This window comes from Microtus pennsylvanicus, chromosome 18 (genome assembly GCF_037038515.1).
Source record: "Microtus pennsylvanicus isolate mMicPen1 chromosome 18, mMicPen1.hap1, whole genome shotgun sequence".
NCBI lineage: Eukaryota > Metazoa > Chordata > Mammalia > Rodentia > Cricetidae > Microtus > Microtus pennsylvanicus.
Window position 1 is genome coordinate 6,647,746 of NC_134596.1, and position 17,119 is coordinate 6,664,864.

The following is a 17,119-nucleotide window of genomic DNA, read 5'->3' on the forward strand; positions in this document are numbered from 1 at the left end:
CAGGAGGAATGCCATCATCTCCGATGATGGTCAAGGAAAGCACTGATCCATGAGTATAGAAGAATGTCATTAGGAGTCATTTTATTGCCCCTCTTTCTTTTAAAGAAAAGTACGAAGTGGTTTTAAAGAAAAGTACTACTTGGTTTTATCCTAGGTCCCTGGGCTATCTAGTCCTAGGTTCTTCACCCAATCACTGTCAGGTAGGGGTTCCATCTTGTGGAGTAGGCCTTAACTCAAAATCAGACATTGGTTGGTTATTTCCACAAGCTTTGTGCCAGCACTGCAATAGCCAAGCTTGTGGGCCTGACACCACTGTAGAGCAAAGGGATTATGGCTGGAGTGCTGTTTGCATTTCTCTTTTGATGGCATGCAGAGTACTTTCCTGTACCAAAGACACTAGAACGTGGGGATGAGGCTTTATGTAGGCACCAGATGAATTTCTCCATGTTCAATGAGTTGTGTAGTGTTGTCTTCATCAATGAAACTTTGCTATCAATTTGTGCAGAGGGGTCTATAGTCTTGGCAATAGCCTGTGTTGTTTGGGGGTTCCCATGGGGTCTCTTTGGCCAACAACTCAATCAGATGTAACCCAATAGTACCGGAAGCTTCATTTGGTGAAAAAAGATGGCCAGTTGGGGCTCTGTATCTCTGTTATTTGATGACTTCGTTCAGATCCCATTCATACGTATACATATTTTAAGACTCTTCTACTATATTAGGCTTTCATATCAACCCTCAAATGGTCTTTAATTCTATGTGTTTCTACCAATATTTCTTCCCTTGTCCCCCCCTTTCTTTCCCTTTCTCACTTGATCCTCCCATTCCAATCCCCCCACCTACATCTTAGTTAGGGTTACCACCCATGTAATTAAATAGCATAACCAAAAGCAACACGGAGATGAAGGGGTTTATTTGACTTATACTTCCACATCATCGCCCATCATTGAAGAAAGTCAGGACAGGAACTCAAACAGGGCAAGAGCTTGGAGGCAGGAACTGATACAGTGGCTATGGAGGGGTGCTGCTTACTGACTTAGTCCCCATGGCTTGCTCTGACTGCTTTATTATAAGTGTCCCTGTGTAGGATGAGAAAATGGAACGCTCTTCCATGCTCATGGGCTGGTAGGATCTATATAGTAAAAATGGCCACCCTGCCAAAAGCAATCTACAGATTCAGTGCAGTCCTCATCAAAATTCCAACACAATTCTGTCTATTAGTTAGCATGTAAACAATGACAGGCTGGGTCTCAGTGCTCACCCGCAATGCTCCTCCCTTTCCCTTCTACTCCTTCGTCCTTCTTGTTCCTGGAGTTTTAAGAATCAGTAGGGCTTGGTTTGTTCTTGGGAGGCTCTCCTGGTTTCCTTTGTCTTCTGTTCTCATAGCTGGCTGCTCATACCTCCATTACCACACTCAACACACTCTACTATTAGTGGCCTAATTACTGCTGAATGGCTCAGAGCTAAGGGCTCCTTGAGCGAGTGCATATGGGCTCTCAAAGCTGAGACATCAGGGCTCCAAGGCTTACAGGTAAAAGGGAGAGCCTTACTCAACAATCTACACAGAGCAATAAGCAAGGGGGAGATAGGATGAACGAGTGAGGTCACTATAGGCCAGGATCTTGCTGTAGGCAAGAATAAATTGTAGACAAAAATAACAATATCGTCAGAACATGAATACGAATACCTTGCAAAGGATCAATCCTAGAGACATTGCTTAGCCTGGAGAAAACAAGTTATTTATAAACCAGGCTTTGCAACATCTCTTTTGGAAGCTTGGCATGAAGTTGGCTTTTGAGCACACGGTACACCTGTTCAAGAAACTAAAGCTTTCATGACTTTGAAAGATCAAACCCAGATGAAGTACCACAGATGTCCCCTAGAGAGAGCCGTGAGGAGCTAAATATAACTTCTATCGAACCTCCTTTGTATTTCTTTCCATAAGAGTATCCAGAAATCTCTACTTCTTACTTCACTGCTGCAGTTTTCTTCACAATAACGTCCAAATCTCCTTTCTTATTTCCCTGCAGAAAGCTGTGCTTAGAAGACACTGTACACATTTAAAGGAACAACTTCAGATTCATGCAAAGTGATTTCCTTGGGATCGGTGATAACATTTTTTTTACATTAACTTATGTTAGGGGGACAGTAATGCATGTGGGGTTACCTGGGCCAAGGCAGGTGTTTGCACTTCAGAGGAAAACTTGCAGGAGTCAGTTCTCCCTTTCTACCACTGGGTCCCTGGAGTCAAACTCACGTTATCAGGCTTCATGGTCAGCACCTGTACCCACCAAGCCATCTCACTGGCCCCAGTGGCAACCTTTGAAAGATGTAAAAGGGTCTGCACAAAGTCGAGTAACTTAAATAACACATCAGATAGACAGCGATGTGGGTACATTTCACTTATAGGCTGAATTGGACATAAATGTACTGACAATATTAACAGACTGTGAGTAGATAATAGACTCATTTAGAAATATTGTTTCTACTTTAATACAAACCAAATATTTCTAATTCATTTTTTCACATGAAGATCCTCAGTGTCTCCCCAACCCACAGCCATTTTCCAAATTCGTTGAAGTTCACAAGAATCTATCATTATCTGTCTTTCTTAGTTTCTGGAGGTGAGTGACCGTTTAATCTATGTTTGATTCTTTTTCTTGTAGCATCATAAGAACCCAATTCCATCATCTTAGTACTTGCTTCCCCATTTTGCATAATAGCTTCATGGTTGAACTCTACAATGTGACCAACATGGAACTGTTATTAAAGCTTTTTAAAAAAATCTCAGTGTTTGTATTTTGTAGTCTTCTTTTTCTTTTTTTTCCAGATAAAATTGACCATTTAAGATGTATATACCTAAGGTATATTATGTATGTATCCATATCTCAATGTTTTAATGCACAGGTATACTGTGAGCTAGTTATCACAAAAAAAGATAATTACATAATGACATTGTCTTAGTCACTATTCTATTACTGTGAAGACACCATGACCAAGGCAACTATTATAAGACAAAGCATTTAATCAAAGGCTTGCTTATAGTTCAGCGGTTTGGTCCATTATCTCCTAGTGCTATTCTGATCAACAGTATACGGAAGAAGTAGTCTTAAGACACAAGGCTTAGCCTTAGGAAATCTATAGCCTCGGTCTTTTAATTTAGAAACCACATAACATAGTATGAAAAGACTCAAATACCTCCAATTTTCATGTGAGAAAGAACTGAGGATTCTGACAGGCAGCCATTACTGTGAATTTCCAGGAAGCCATTTTGGGTGTCCCAGACATTCCTAGTACTCCTTTTAACCTCCAGAACCATGACACACACTCATTTGTCCTAAACAGCTAGATTTGGGGAGTCATTTAGCAATAGGAAAGCAGAGAAATTTTTATAGTCCCATGAAGGTAGAATTTGACCTTTTAAAACAATAAATAAACGAGATCAGAGAGATTAAGCAGGCTTTCCAGAGTCAGCACACCTCCTATGTGAAACAGACTAGGGAGGAAGCCAATTCTAGCTTCTAAATCAGTGATTCGCAGGCTCATCAGCCAAAACGGAGAGCTAGTGAGAATCAAGTTAGGGAAAAAGGCAGAGGGCATGCTGTTATTCTTTACATTCTGGACTAAGAGCAAAGCAGACAATGGATAGAGACAAAAATGAGACAATGCGATGAATGCAGACAGGGGAGATGGTGTACTGAGTGCAACCAAGTGAACTCAGGGAACATACCCAGCAGGCACCTGTCTCACTGCCCTGTGTGCTCCAGCATTCTTTAGAAAAATAACAGTCTTGGCGAGATTTGTAGACAAAAGCTAGACCAGAGTGTTTTTGCAATAAATTAGTACTTCTAGTTGCCAACTCTTGTCTGTGCCCTGAACCTTTCACTCATTTGCTTCCTTCCATAAATACTTAGGGCGCCTGTGCATGAAGAGCCTGCCCCTGCCCGAGGTTCTGACTCTGCAGTGATGATTCCTCAATCTCTCCTACAGCGAAGAGCATGTTGTGCTTGCTTAGCTGTCTTTCCCTAAAGGACAAAGGGAAGTCACTGAATGGGGAGTCTAGAGTAAGGCTGTAATATGATTATATTGTGTTTCAGCAAGAACACATCAGGTACATTGGAGAAAACAGAAAGAAGAAAAGTAAACTACCGACAGACGAGTTCACGGAGAATACTTGGAAGTAAGAGATACCTGGGAAGTTCCCAAGGCACATACTTGCATGTTCATACACACAGGTACCCATTCATGTACAGAAACATGCATACCCACAAATATATACCAGACACAGACATGCAAAAAGGAGAAAGAAATAAAATGCCCAGGTGGCCAACTAAAATCCATTTAAAAACCTGAGAAAGCTTGAAATGGAGTTCTAGACACAAAAATACAGAGTTTAACAGAGCTTCTTGCTGTTTGTTGGCAGCATGCCACAGCTCCTTTAAGAGAGGTTTTCCTGACTCAGCAGTAGCAAAAAAAAAGTGACAATTTGAAATGCAGGCTTTCTGGGTTGTGCTGCCAGCATGACCTCTGGCCTCCTTTGGGAGACCATTTAGATGGGTTTGTGAGCAGGGTGCTTCGGCCTGCTTGATGGCAACATGGACTGGCTATGTGTCTGGGAATGGGGCAATGTGTGTGACTCTCAGAGGCACAAGCGGCTCCAACATGCTGGACTGGGTGGGGCAAGCAGGAAGTTCCATATATACACTAGTAATGCCGCAGCTTAAGTTTTCAGGAAGTACTTAGCATTTTAAGAAGTGTTCCTGGACAGTAAAGAATTACAGATATACAATAGGACAGATTCAGACATAAAAGACCTCTAAATGATTCACAGTGTTGGATAAATGTATGTAGGATTGGGAGAGAGAAGAAAAAGAGTATAGAGAGTTATAAAGAAAATAAATGGTTTTAAACAAAACAAAACAAAGTCTTTAAAGAGACAGAGTACAGAAAGTCATAGATTAAAGAAGTAAAGATAATAAAATAAATATTAAAAAGTAATAGAGTAAAAATAAATAAGCCACGTAAAAGGAATATACAGAGAGTCTAGATTATCATATTATTTTGTCTTCTTTGAATTTTTTTAACTGTGAAGGAGCTAAGTACAGAGAGATATTTCATTGTATGGACTGTTAAGCTAAACCAGCATGTATAGTATAAAGGCATCTTGACTTCAGAATTTGGGTCTAAGGATATTTTGCTTTGGAAAAGAGGTTCTTCTTTTGTTTCCACAAAGGATGAGAACCTGTAAATTGCTTCTAGACTAATATGGTTTGATGGATCAAGATTCCCTGACAGGTTGCCCTGAACACTCCCCAAAAAATTACTTTACCCAACTGGTGATTGAGATGAACCTAGCTAGCACACAGGATATATCATGAAAGACCTGATTAACAACTTTCTCAACCAGCAGGAAGTAGTCTAGAGAACTATGCCCAAATTCCCAAATATTATTTATAAATGTTTCTTAACATTTAAAGGGGATATGCTATAGAGATTTTCATTGATATGGTTCTTGGTTTATTGATAAAAATTTAAGGTCAATTTTGTTATATGTCTATTTCTCCTCTTGATTAAGGTTCTGTGTTTGTGCAGCTCATTTTAAAATATTAATAAATATAGGTTAATAGAGAATCACCTATAATAGTCAAGCTTCCAGTCATGTTAGTTAGGTATTCTAGACATATATAGATACATTTCAGCTAGGTATTCTTCAAATCTTTCAGAGACCTTCAGAATATGGCATTTAAAATGTTTTAAGAACTTAGTACTTTTCATGTCAATGAGACACATCTGCTTCTGGCAGCACCAATTTACTTCAAGAGGATGATGGGCATTGAAGAGGATCCTTATGGAGTTTGTTAGCCATTTGGGCAAGAAACTGCTCTTGCCTGGACTGCTTGATAGAGTGGACATGCAGAACCCACAGAGAAATGACTGCTGAACTTGCCTAAAGGTGAGACCATTCTTTGGGGTTCCTGCTTCATGAAAGAGTCTGTTAGACATTCTGCAGGACACAGAAAAAAAAGTGAATGACAAACTGCCAAGATAGATAGAACAACTGTCTTTGAAATTCCATGCTTCATGCAAAAGTCTGCCAGGCTGAATATGGATGCTCTACAATACAGAAGAACTTCAGGTGACTGTCGAGGCAGTGAGATGTCTCTGTTACTCTAGAGTTTTGGAAGTTGTTTACAATGCACTTCCTGTTTACTTGGTAATATATCCTTGAGGAGTCTTTGATGGAATTGAAGAATATAGTTATAGTTTTCCTTAGTTATGACAACAGATAAAGTAGATATAAATATTGTAGCTATAATTCTTACTTGATACCTGTTTTGTTATATGTAATTTTACTATGATAAAGTTAAAGCCTTCCTTTTTGCTTAAACATAAAAGGGAAAATGGTGTGGGAGGTCCCTCTGTCTACGTATTGCTTTTATTGGTTACTTAATAAAGAAACTGGCTTGGCCTGATAGGGCAGAATTTAGATAAGCAAGAAAAACTAAAGTGAATGCTGGGAGAAAGGAGGCAGAGTCAGAGAGAAGCCATGTAGACCCGCTGGACACAGATTCTAGAAATTGCCTGGCAGGTCATAGCCACGTGGCGACACACAGATTACTAGAAATGGGTTAAATTAGGATATACATGTTATTCAATAAGAAGCTAGAGCTAATGGGCCAAGCTGTGTTTTAAATAATACAGTTTCTGTGTGATTATTTCGGGTCTGAGCTGTCAAGCATTCGGGAACCAACAAGTGTCTCTTCCTCCAACAGATAGAGAATTAGGGGACTTAATGAAGATAGTTTGCTCTCCAGGGTAAAAGTATGTTATGGAATACTAATCTATACACAATACCTTATATAATAACCTGGTTTTCTTTAGGATCATCATTCTCCATAGCATATAATAAGCAATAATGGAAATGGCAATTTTGGAAACCTACTAGATGCTATGTAACAGTCAAAATGTGATCCTTTGTGTTTTCTGCCATGAGAAATGTACCATTATTATTTACTTAATACGTAAGAGTATTAAGCCTGAGTCACTGTTTCATTAATTTGAAGAAATGCAATTATTTATGATCTGTGTACCAGTCATTATGATAAAGATACAGGGCACAAAAAGAATAGCTTCGCCCCATGCTTCCTAGAGATACTCAAATGGAAGACTCTAACAATGAAAATGGAGAATGACAGTAAAGGGTGACAGGTTGTCACCTCCAGAATCTAGTCCAGAGTCTGCGAGAGTGTCAAGAGATGAACTGGGGCTAAACTTAGCACAAACACATCATAATCATCCTCTGAGAGTTAAATATTTGCTGACAGTTGGACAATGATATGCAGTTAAACTGCTTGTGCTTTGAATAAAGATCCAGGATTCCCTGATTTCTGTCTCCATGATGGAAAACCCCGACTAAAGCCACTTAAAGAGGCAAGGGTTACTTTTGGCCTACATTTCAAGTGTATCATGATGCAAAGACTTAATGGCTGGGGATTGAGGTAGGTGCTCATTGCACCTGCAGTCAGGAAGCAGAGACCAGCGAGTGCCTGTGTTTGGTTCACTTTCTTTTTTTCACTTGTCTGGAAGTTAGGATTGGTCTTCCTGCCTCAATTTACCTAATTGCCTTGTCTTCTACATGACTCTAGATCTTGCCATGTTTAAAATTGGTATTAACCACTACATACCTCTAGTGTTGAGAAAAGGGGAGTCAAAAGTCGGAAGTGGGTTAGTTCATTTCGCCACCATGGCATAGTACAGCAGAATACATCCTGGCTCTCTTTCCCAAACAATGGCATTGGTGTCTGTCTGGATCATGTGAGAAGAGGTGGGCTACCAATCAAGACTACTCCAGCTATTTAGACCCCCAATTCTTCAAGAACTACTTCTATGGAGGAGAAGTTTGTTGATCACTTCTTTTCATGCAAACTTAATCCAACTAGCCTGGCTGTGGATATGTGGTCGTTAGGATAAGTGAGCCAGCATCTCTGAGACCTTTTCATGGTCCAAGATAAAGAACTGTAATGTGTGGCACTAAGCACGTGGGTATCCATGACTGATAGGTGAGATAGGAAGACACTGCAGATCGCTCTGCGGTTCTCAATTTCATTTCTAGCCACATGTCATTCTTTCTGAGAAAATTATTGTCAGCTTTTAGAATCATGTTTACATTTTCAATTTGAGAAAGAACTTCTTTCAGGTACTAATAAGGTATTGCTTGCCTTACTCTCAGCTATAACGTTCAAAGCACTGTAAGTAAAATATAATAATGACAAGTATTTAAGTGAGTTCATGGCTTTTGATTTTTACATGCAATCTTTCATAGTTGGCAAATACACCACAAGAAATTGTGAATCACTGAGTGTGTGGCTCATATTCCTAAGTTCTGTTTGTGTGGCAGAGAGCTGTGGGCTCTGTGATTCTGGGGGGATTTCAGTACAATTGAAATGTTTAAGAATATCCTTTTTAGGGGAGCCAAGAGGTCACGGAGGGAACTCATGCACCATTGAAATACTACAGGGGACCCCTAACACAAACATCTTCAATGTCATCAAGATAAAAGAGGACACTGTATTTGTGGGAGCTTTCTGCACTAGTTGAGTTTCGTTATTAACGTTACAATGCACACAGTAGGCAGACTATTACATTGATCAACTCATTAATGACTTCTATAGCCCAGGATCCCCTTTAAGTTGGCTTGCTGAATTTCAGTGGTTCAGATAAAGAGATAAATCATTTTTTGATTCTGATAAAGCTCCAGAACTTTATGAAGACTTCTACTTTATTCAGCATGTCTTATCCCAGAGAGGTGGGGACTTCGGAGTGAACTTTCAAGGAATTTTCTCAACTTGCCCATATTGCAATAAGCTTTGCTAATTTGAATAAGCAATTTTTATTGCATTTAAAATTAATGGAAAGATCAGTACTGAACCACCTTTTCCTTTCAGTGACATGGAGCCAATGGTGATTCACAGTGCACCCTTGTTGAGCTGACTGGAGTATCTGAGGGGTGAATCAAGGTTGGAATGGGAAAAAATTCGGATAACAGCATCCATGACATTTCATATATTCCATGATGTAATCCATGACTTCAGATGTGGTACCTTGACCTCCGACATCTGGTGTGCAGATGGCTTTGTTTTCTAAGGATGCCATGACTGCAGAGCGGATCTCAGTGGCATGGGATTGAAGATCGAGGTAGTCCAGCATGATACAGCTCGTTAGCAGCATGGCGACAGGATTGGCAATGTTTCTATGAGCTAAATCTTTACATATTTCCTTGGAGCCCGTCTCAAACACTGCATATACATCACCATAATTGGCTCCAGGTACCAGTCCTGACCCTCCAACCAGCCCTGTGCAGATACTGTTGATAATGTTGCCGTAAAGATTGGGCATCACCATGACGTCAAACTGTTGGGGTTTGGATACCAACTGCATGGTGGTGTTGTCTATAATCATGCTCTCTAAGGTTATCTGTGGGTAGTGAGCTGCCATATCCTTACAGCACTGGAGAAAGAGCCCGTCTCCCAGTTTCATGATGTTGGCTTTGTGAACAACTGTCACCTTCTTGCGCCCCATCTTTCGCGCCAGATTAAAGGCATGTTCAGCAATGCGCAGAGACCTGGTCCTTGTCACAATCTTTAGACTCTCTACCACCCCTTTCACACTCTCATGCTCCAGGTTAGTGTACTCGCCCTCTGTGTTTTCTCGAACAACTATGATGTCTATGTCCTTGTGCCGGGTCTCCACCCCAGGGAAATTCTTGAAATGGACAACACTGGCGTAGAGGTCAAGGGTGGTACGAAGCTTGGTGTTGTGAGATTTGTAGATGACAGGCAGTCTGTGATCCGTTGCGATGTTGCCCTTCAGAGCGACACGGTTCCGACGGATGGCTGTAATAGCCTGGTCCACCTCCTTGGCGTTAGATGTGGAGGTCATCCATACCTCCTCAAAGTCCACCGGCACACAATTTAATCTGAATATTCTCTTGACGTGAACCATAAGCTCAGGCCCAATGCCATCTCCAGGAATCATAGTTACTGTGTGCCTTCCACCATATTTAGCTGGGGGAGGCACTGTGTGATATAAGCAGACATTTCTCCAGGGGATCAGAAGCTCAGGTACAAGTGCCCTAGAATGCCCAAGAAGAGCAGGACGAAGAATTGCTTTCACGGAGCAGCTGGCTGTGGCCAACATCTTCGCTATCACGGCTGTCCTCTTGCTCTTTCTTAGAGATAACATCCACTGGAGTTCCGAACAAGTGATTCTTTCCTGAGTCACAATTATCTCTCCCACCCCCCCTTACATTCTGTTCTATTCCATTCTATTCTAATCCAAAACCTAGACAGGGAAAGATAGGATGTCTACGCTAAAAGCTACAAACATTTTGAGGTTGGGCAATAAATTCATACATCATATTATATGTGCTACGCTCTGCAAATATGATTTTTAAAATATTTTCTTTAATTTTGAAAATTTAACACATGGATACATTGTATTTTGATCATCTCTATGACCTCAGTCTTCATCCAGCTCCTGTCGGAACGACCTACCACAACTTTCTAATTCCACGTCCTAAAAACAATCAACAGCAGGCAAAAGCATCAGGCACAGCTCCTATTTCTACAGGGAGGATAGTGGGCAAGGAGGACTCTTAGGAGTCCCACAAGAAGACCAAATTATACAACCATAACAAAAATACAGAGGGCCTAGTTCAGACCCATGCAGGCTCCCTGATTGATAGCTAGTCTCTGTGAACCCCTGTGAGCCCAGGTAAGGTATTTCTGTGGGCTTTCTTGTGGTGTCTTTTAGCCCTCCAGCTCCTACAAATGCCCACTCCCCTGCCCACAAACCTTGCAGGATCCCAGAGCTCTATCTAACGTTCTGCTGTGGGTCTCTGCATCTGTTTCCATCAGTCACTGGATGGAGCCTCTCTGATGATGATTATGCTATGCTCCTGTCTATAAGTATAGCATATTATTTACTAGAAATCATTTCATTGACTTTTTGTTTTTGTTTGTTTGTTTGTTGCCTACTTTTGGAGCCCTTTCCTTCCTAGTGAGTTTCCTCAACCAAGCTTAATATGAGAGGAAGTGCCTACTCTCATTGCAACTTGATGTGCCATGTTTGGTTGATATCCCTGGAAGGCCTGCTCTTTTCTGAAGGGCAATTGAGGAGGAGTGGATAGAGGCAAGGAAGGGACTGGGAGGAGAAGAGGGAGGGGAAACTATGGTCAGGAAATAATATATGGGAGAATAAATTTTTAGAAATCAATAACCTACTGACTCTAATTAGCACTTCCCACACATGTATGGGTGAAGAGCTATCCCTCGCAGCAACATGCCAGTGGCCATATCCCTAAAGAAAAGAGACTCTTGTCCTCAAAAGCCTGTCTTCGAAAGTCATAGGCTCTAGGGGAGACCTAGTATTGTCCTGCTAAACAGTTGTGTTAACAAACTGTCTTTTAAAGTTGTCTGTATCCAGAGATTTGTGCCACTGATCTCAACCTCGGTCAGAGAAGCCTCTTTCTGCAGTAGATGATGATTAGGGCAGAGATTCTTGGCTGGTTAAAATGCTGAGACTAAGTGTCGCTGAGCACAGCAGAGCTGTAGACGGGATAGCTACATCAATTTCCTCCAACCTGAGGCTCAGGGGACATCAAAATATGAGTCAGAAAGACAGGAAAAGAAAAGAGTTGTGAAGTGCTGTGTTTGGAGATTTCATGACAGTTGCATACAAGATTTTAATGTTTTTAACTAGACCTTATTTTTTCAACAATTCTAGAGTCACAGCAGAATTGGAAGGGAGATAATGGTGTTCCTCACATGCCCAAGCCATGAGACAGCCTCAGATTTTCTTTCCTCTGGTCGGAATCCTGCCTGCAAATGATGCAGGCTTAGTAGCTGATGAATGAACATTGACAAACCTTTGCCACTCATAACTTATGGTTTGCTTTTGGCTTTTCTTCCAATTTTAAACCTGATATAGATTTGCACAAATATATGATAGCATGTATCCTTTGGTATGGTGTTAGAATTGGGTAAGAAATGCAATGCCTTCGAACTATCTATATACTTATGGAATGAACTTCTCTGGAGCTGAGACCCACAAGAATATGCTTTAATAATGTTGATCCATCCTGAAATGTGAGTGACAGTGGGCTAAAAAAATGACCCTGACAGACATTATGAGCAGGGTGAAGACAGAGATACAAAGGACAATCCTTCCAGGGATATTTAGCTCAGTATGAGGACTGGGTTAGAGCTACAGAAACTGAACATCATTCGGAACATATTTAACAGACTGGAGGAAAGATTGTGATGTAGGAGGGTCATCTGTCTATGTATTAGCTTCATTGGTTAATAAAGAGACTGCCTTGGCCTTTTAATAGGGCAGAAAATTAGGTGGGCGGAGTAGACAGAACAGAATGCTGGGAAAAAGGCAATGAGGCAGACCCCATGATTCTTCGAACCAAGATGGATGTAGGCTAGAATATTTCCTGGTAAGCCACTACCTCATGATGCTACACAGATTATTAGTAATGGGTTAATTAAGATCTGACAGTTAGCTAATAAGAGGCTACAGATAACAGGCTAGGCAGGATGAAAAGCAGGCCTGCTTGCCTCCTCACTACAGATGTGCAGTCAATGGAAATGGGCCACACTGGAAGAGTGGTCCATTGGGTGAAGACAGAGGATCCAAATGAGTTCAGTTTCAGGATGCTATATCTCTGGAGTCTGGAAGACATCCACACAATGAACCCCACTGAGTGGCTTAATAACTGAGTCTGCAGACCCTGATGAGGGCTCATGGGTGATAATCTATCTTCAGGAGTCATCAGTGCATCAGAGAGTTAAATAGGAGTGTGAACAATAACCTAAAGCCAAGGATCCCAACTTTGTTTTGGTTATAATAAATGACAAATAATATTCATAGGAGATATTCCCATTAAGTTATACAATACATATACACATATACATAAATATGTGCACACATAAAGTAGTTGACCAAACAGAGCAAACTCTCTCTAAACTGTTTCGTAGAAAAGAGTTATAGAAAGCAAAATTTTCCAAGTAAATGATCATGGAATCTATTTACCAGTTTTAAACCATGTCCCTTTAAGGGAAAGAATGTACATGAAACTTTTCTAATATTAATACCATACTGAACTATACATCAAAGATACAATCTGGGTCTCTCCAGGTAATATTAGAAGAGCAGCATGCAGTAACATAGACTAAGAAAAATAATTATAATCTCAGCATCAAAATGTACAGAAATAGTTTTTCCATGTTGTCTTCCTATTAGTACAAAGAGCATAAGTGACTGAACCCCTCATTTGGATGATGGTATTGCTCCCAGTTTGGAAGCTTTAAGGGTAGTCTCACCCTAGTTTCTGTGCCATGAGGATACAGGTAAATATCCACGCTTTGTTAGCATCTCTTCTTAATTAGCTATGTAGAAAAGCAAGGAACCAAACACACATATCCACAGTTCATGGATTGCAGTCTTTCTGAATTATTATAACTATTTTTAACATCTTCAAGAATTTCATTCATTGCATTTTGAACATTTTTTCACGCTCTCCCCCACCTCCTCTCAGTTCCACCACCTAAATTTGTGTCCTCATTTTTAAAAAATCACTCAGTCTCTTTGGCCTGTATAATTTCAAGTCTGCAGACATGGGCAGAATAAGCTTTATGTTTAAGTGCTTGTGCATGGTTTACTTCTTCAACAGAATGAAGATCTACCAGTGACCACACCCTGAAGATAACTCTTCCCTCTTGGCAGCTATCTGTAACTTACCGTTTCTCAGCTAGTGGTGGGAATTTGTGCCCACCTTTCCCCTATCTGCTGGAATTTTGTCTCGCTTGAGCCTGCACAGATCTTGGGTATGTTGTCACAACCATTTTCAGAACTGGAACAACCATCAATGACACCTAAATAACATGAGATCGTGGACATTTCAGGAAATCTGAGCCAACGAATTATGGCCAACCTTCCATCACAAACGATCCAGGATATAGTACTGAGATCCACATGAGGTAATGTTGTATGCTATGAGAGTAACTCCAGGGTGGTTCGGATTCATTGGAAAAGTGAGCCATTAATTCATAAACACTTAAAAATTAAAGCTTATGAATAAGTGCAGTGTTGCTGGGTCATCGCTGATTGTGACGCAGTAAGGTCATGCCAGTGCGGTCGAAAAGTACTTGGCTGAGAAGATATGTACAAAACGGCATAAGAAAGAGATGATGACAATGAAGGGACTACCAGTATTTAAAGTCCTAGGGGAAGGTGACTAGAGAAGAAATACACTGCCATACTGAATATAAGGAAGAGGCCATTGTTCTCTAAGGGAACTGTCATGTCCTTGGGCAGGACAGTCAACACTGTCACGATCCTGTAAAGAGGAAAGGATGATCAATAAGGACAACCAGGGGCTCAGTGGCAACCTCAACAAAGAAGAAAATTACTGGTTAACAATGTGGGTTTCAGAGCCCAGCATCCTGCTGCATCTGACGTCCATGTCTCTGTATGTATGTCTCTGGATGTACGTGCATGTGGAGGCAGTGGCCTTGGTTTACTTGTCTTCCTTGATAATTCTCCACCTTATATTTTATTATTTTATTTTTTTACATGTGGATGTGTGTGTGGTGGATATCATGTGTACATGCATTCTCGTGTGTATGACACTTATATAATCAGGCACATGTCCACTTGTGGGTATGTACATGGGAAGGCTGAGACCGATGCTGTGAGTCTCTCGCAATCACTCCCCACCTTACCTTATTCGCTAAGGTAGGCTTTCTCAATTAACTCAAGCTCATCAATATGGCAAGTCTTGCTAGCCAGTTTGCCCCAGGGGTCTGACTTACTTTAAGATCACTGCAATTACAGCCGAGCTGCCTCACCCACTTAATATTTACATGGGTACTAGGAATATGAACCCCAATCTTTACTTTTGTGGGGCATGGAAGGTACCTTCCTAGTCCTCCACCTGATTTTGGAGTCGAAAGAAAACTGTCTCAGTAAACTCAAACCTCATCGTTCAAGCAAATGGACAATCCAGCAAGCACCAGGGGTCCTCCTGTCTCTCTCGAGCTCCCTAGCAATGAACGTACAGCTATGTACCGCCATAGCTATCTATTTACATGGGGGCCAGAGATCTGAATGCAGGTCCTCACACGAGCACTGCAAGTACTTCCTGGACTGAGCCATCTCACTGCTCTTACACTGTGTCTTCTTCAACCTGCAGGACCTCTTTTAGATCCTGCATCCCAGTAAGTAGAGAAGCAAGAAACAAAAGAGGATACACGGATGACGGATTGATAGGCATGCAGATCTCTTAACATCATAGTAACGGTGCTTGCTATGAAGAGAATACAAATACACAGACTTTCAAAGAGTTTGAAGCCTAGACAGGGAGGCTAGACTTTTTATATATAATATATATACAAATTTTATAAGATATTATAGATAAATATATACTTACATATTATATATAATATAAATACATATATTTAATAAATAAAATAAATATATAATATTTATATATAACATATAAATTCTATATATAAAATTTAGCACCACATATCTACTCACATTTATATATACACATATATATGGGTGTGAACAGAAGTGAGTGGAGTCTCTCTCTCTCACACACACACACACACACACACACACACACACACACACACACACTATGAATAAATGTTACTACAGATGCGGTGCTTTGTGGTTCCAGCGCTGGAATGTCTGATTTATGTCCTGGAAAGGAAGGTAAGAGAGGGTCTTCAGACCAACTATGAAGAATGACTAGCAGCAGAGAAATACGGATGGGAGAGAGGGACTTTCAGAAATGGAAACAAAATTAAAAGGCCTGCGGGGTACACCAAGTGTTCCTGGTTGGCTGCATGTATGTGGGAAAATAGGGACGGACAAACTGGGAAAGTAATTGGGGTCAGAAATCAGAGAGTCTTCAAAGACAAACCTATGACCGCTATGATACCCTGAGGGCAGCATGGAAGAATTCAGAAATCAAATCGAAGGGTTTTAAGGGTTATGACTTTTTAAAAGAAGGCATGCATTAGAAAGAGTAAGCAACACGGGAAGCTTCGAGGAGCATGCTGACTTGACAGCAAGACTTACCTTAATAAAGGTAGAAAATTTTAGATGCACAGAAACACAACACACACACACACACACACACAGAGAGAGAGAGAGAGAGAGAGAGAGAGAGAGAGAGAGAGAGAGAGAGAGAGAGAGAGTTCTTCAGGTACATTCAATGTTCCAAAAAACCTGATAATATTGCTTTTCATTTTCTCCCCCAAACAACCACAGCCAGTGTGTTCCATGTTCTCCATTGTACATTAACACAATCTTTGCACAGACCCTGCTTTTATCATTTGACAGCAACAGAAGTAAGATGCTAAGGAGATTAATAATTTCTTATAACTCCACAGAACACTGGGCCTTGGTCTCTTCACCCTGGTCTGTGTTCTCCTCCCACACACACTGTGAAGCTTTCCACGGGTGAGCAAGAGTCACAATCAGGGGCACACGCATTGCCACAGCAGAGCTACAAGCCTTTAGAAAGTGTGCTGATAATCTTGCAGAACTAAAACTGTCGGCAAACCAGCATCTAGGTAAAGGGTCCTTCAAAGGCATGTTTTTGCACTCACCCCTCCTCAAAGACCCAATGAGGCTCTGCATTTTCTTTTCTTTCTCCTGGTGCTTAAGTTTGCATATTTGCAAGGGTCATGAGGATCACAGAGGATAAAAGTTTTGATAATTAGAAAGCAGAAAAAGGTGGTGCCTGCTGTCTCAGACATGGAATCCAAATGCCAAGCATAACCCAGAAAGAAAAGGAAGTAATTGGGTTTACAACACAGAAGGAAAACCCAGGGATTATCAGATCAAAGGAGGACAGTGGGGCTAATGTCTATTTAAGAACTAGATGTCTAGTCGGATCTTCTGCATTCTGCCCTGTCAGGGGGCTGTGGCCCCACCAGTCTAGGAGAAGACGGTGCTATGAAACACCACACACAACAGAATACAGACTCAGTATTGACTACCAGGGAAAGAAGAAAGCCATATTGAATGTTAGAATGTGGCT

The 17,119-nt window shown here is 40.9% G+C and overlaps 2 protein-coding genes across 3 annotated transcripts in view; both read right to left on the reverse strand.

The window, feature by feature from the left end:
• Window positions 1-17,119, reverse strand: part of Nell1 (neural EGFL like 1) — a 793,214-nt gene that overhangs the window by 238,897 nt on the left and 537,198 nt on the right. The gene's annotated exons all lie outside the window — the stretch shown is intronic.
• Window positions 9,010-10,194, reverse strand: LOC142837814 (putative isocitrate dehydrogenase [NAD] gamma 2, mitochondrial). The gene has a single exon (XM_075953190.1). The coding sequence runs from the start codon at window positions 10,192-10,194 to the stop codon at window positions 9,010-9,012; it is 1,185 nt and encodes a 394-aa protein (XP_075809305.1).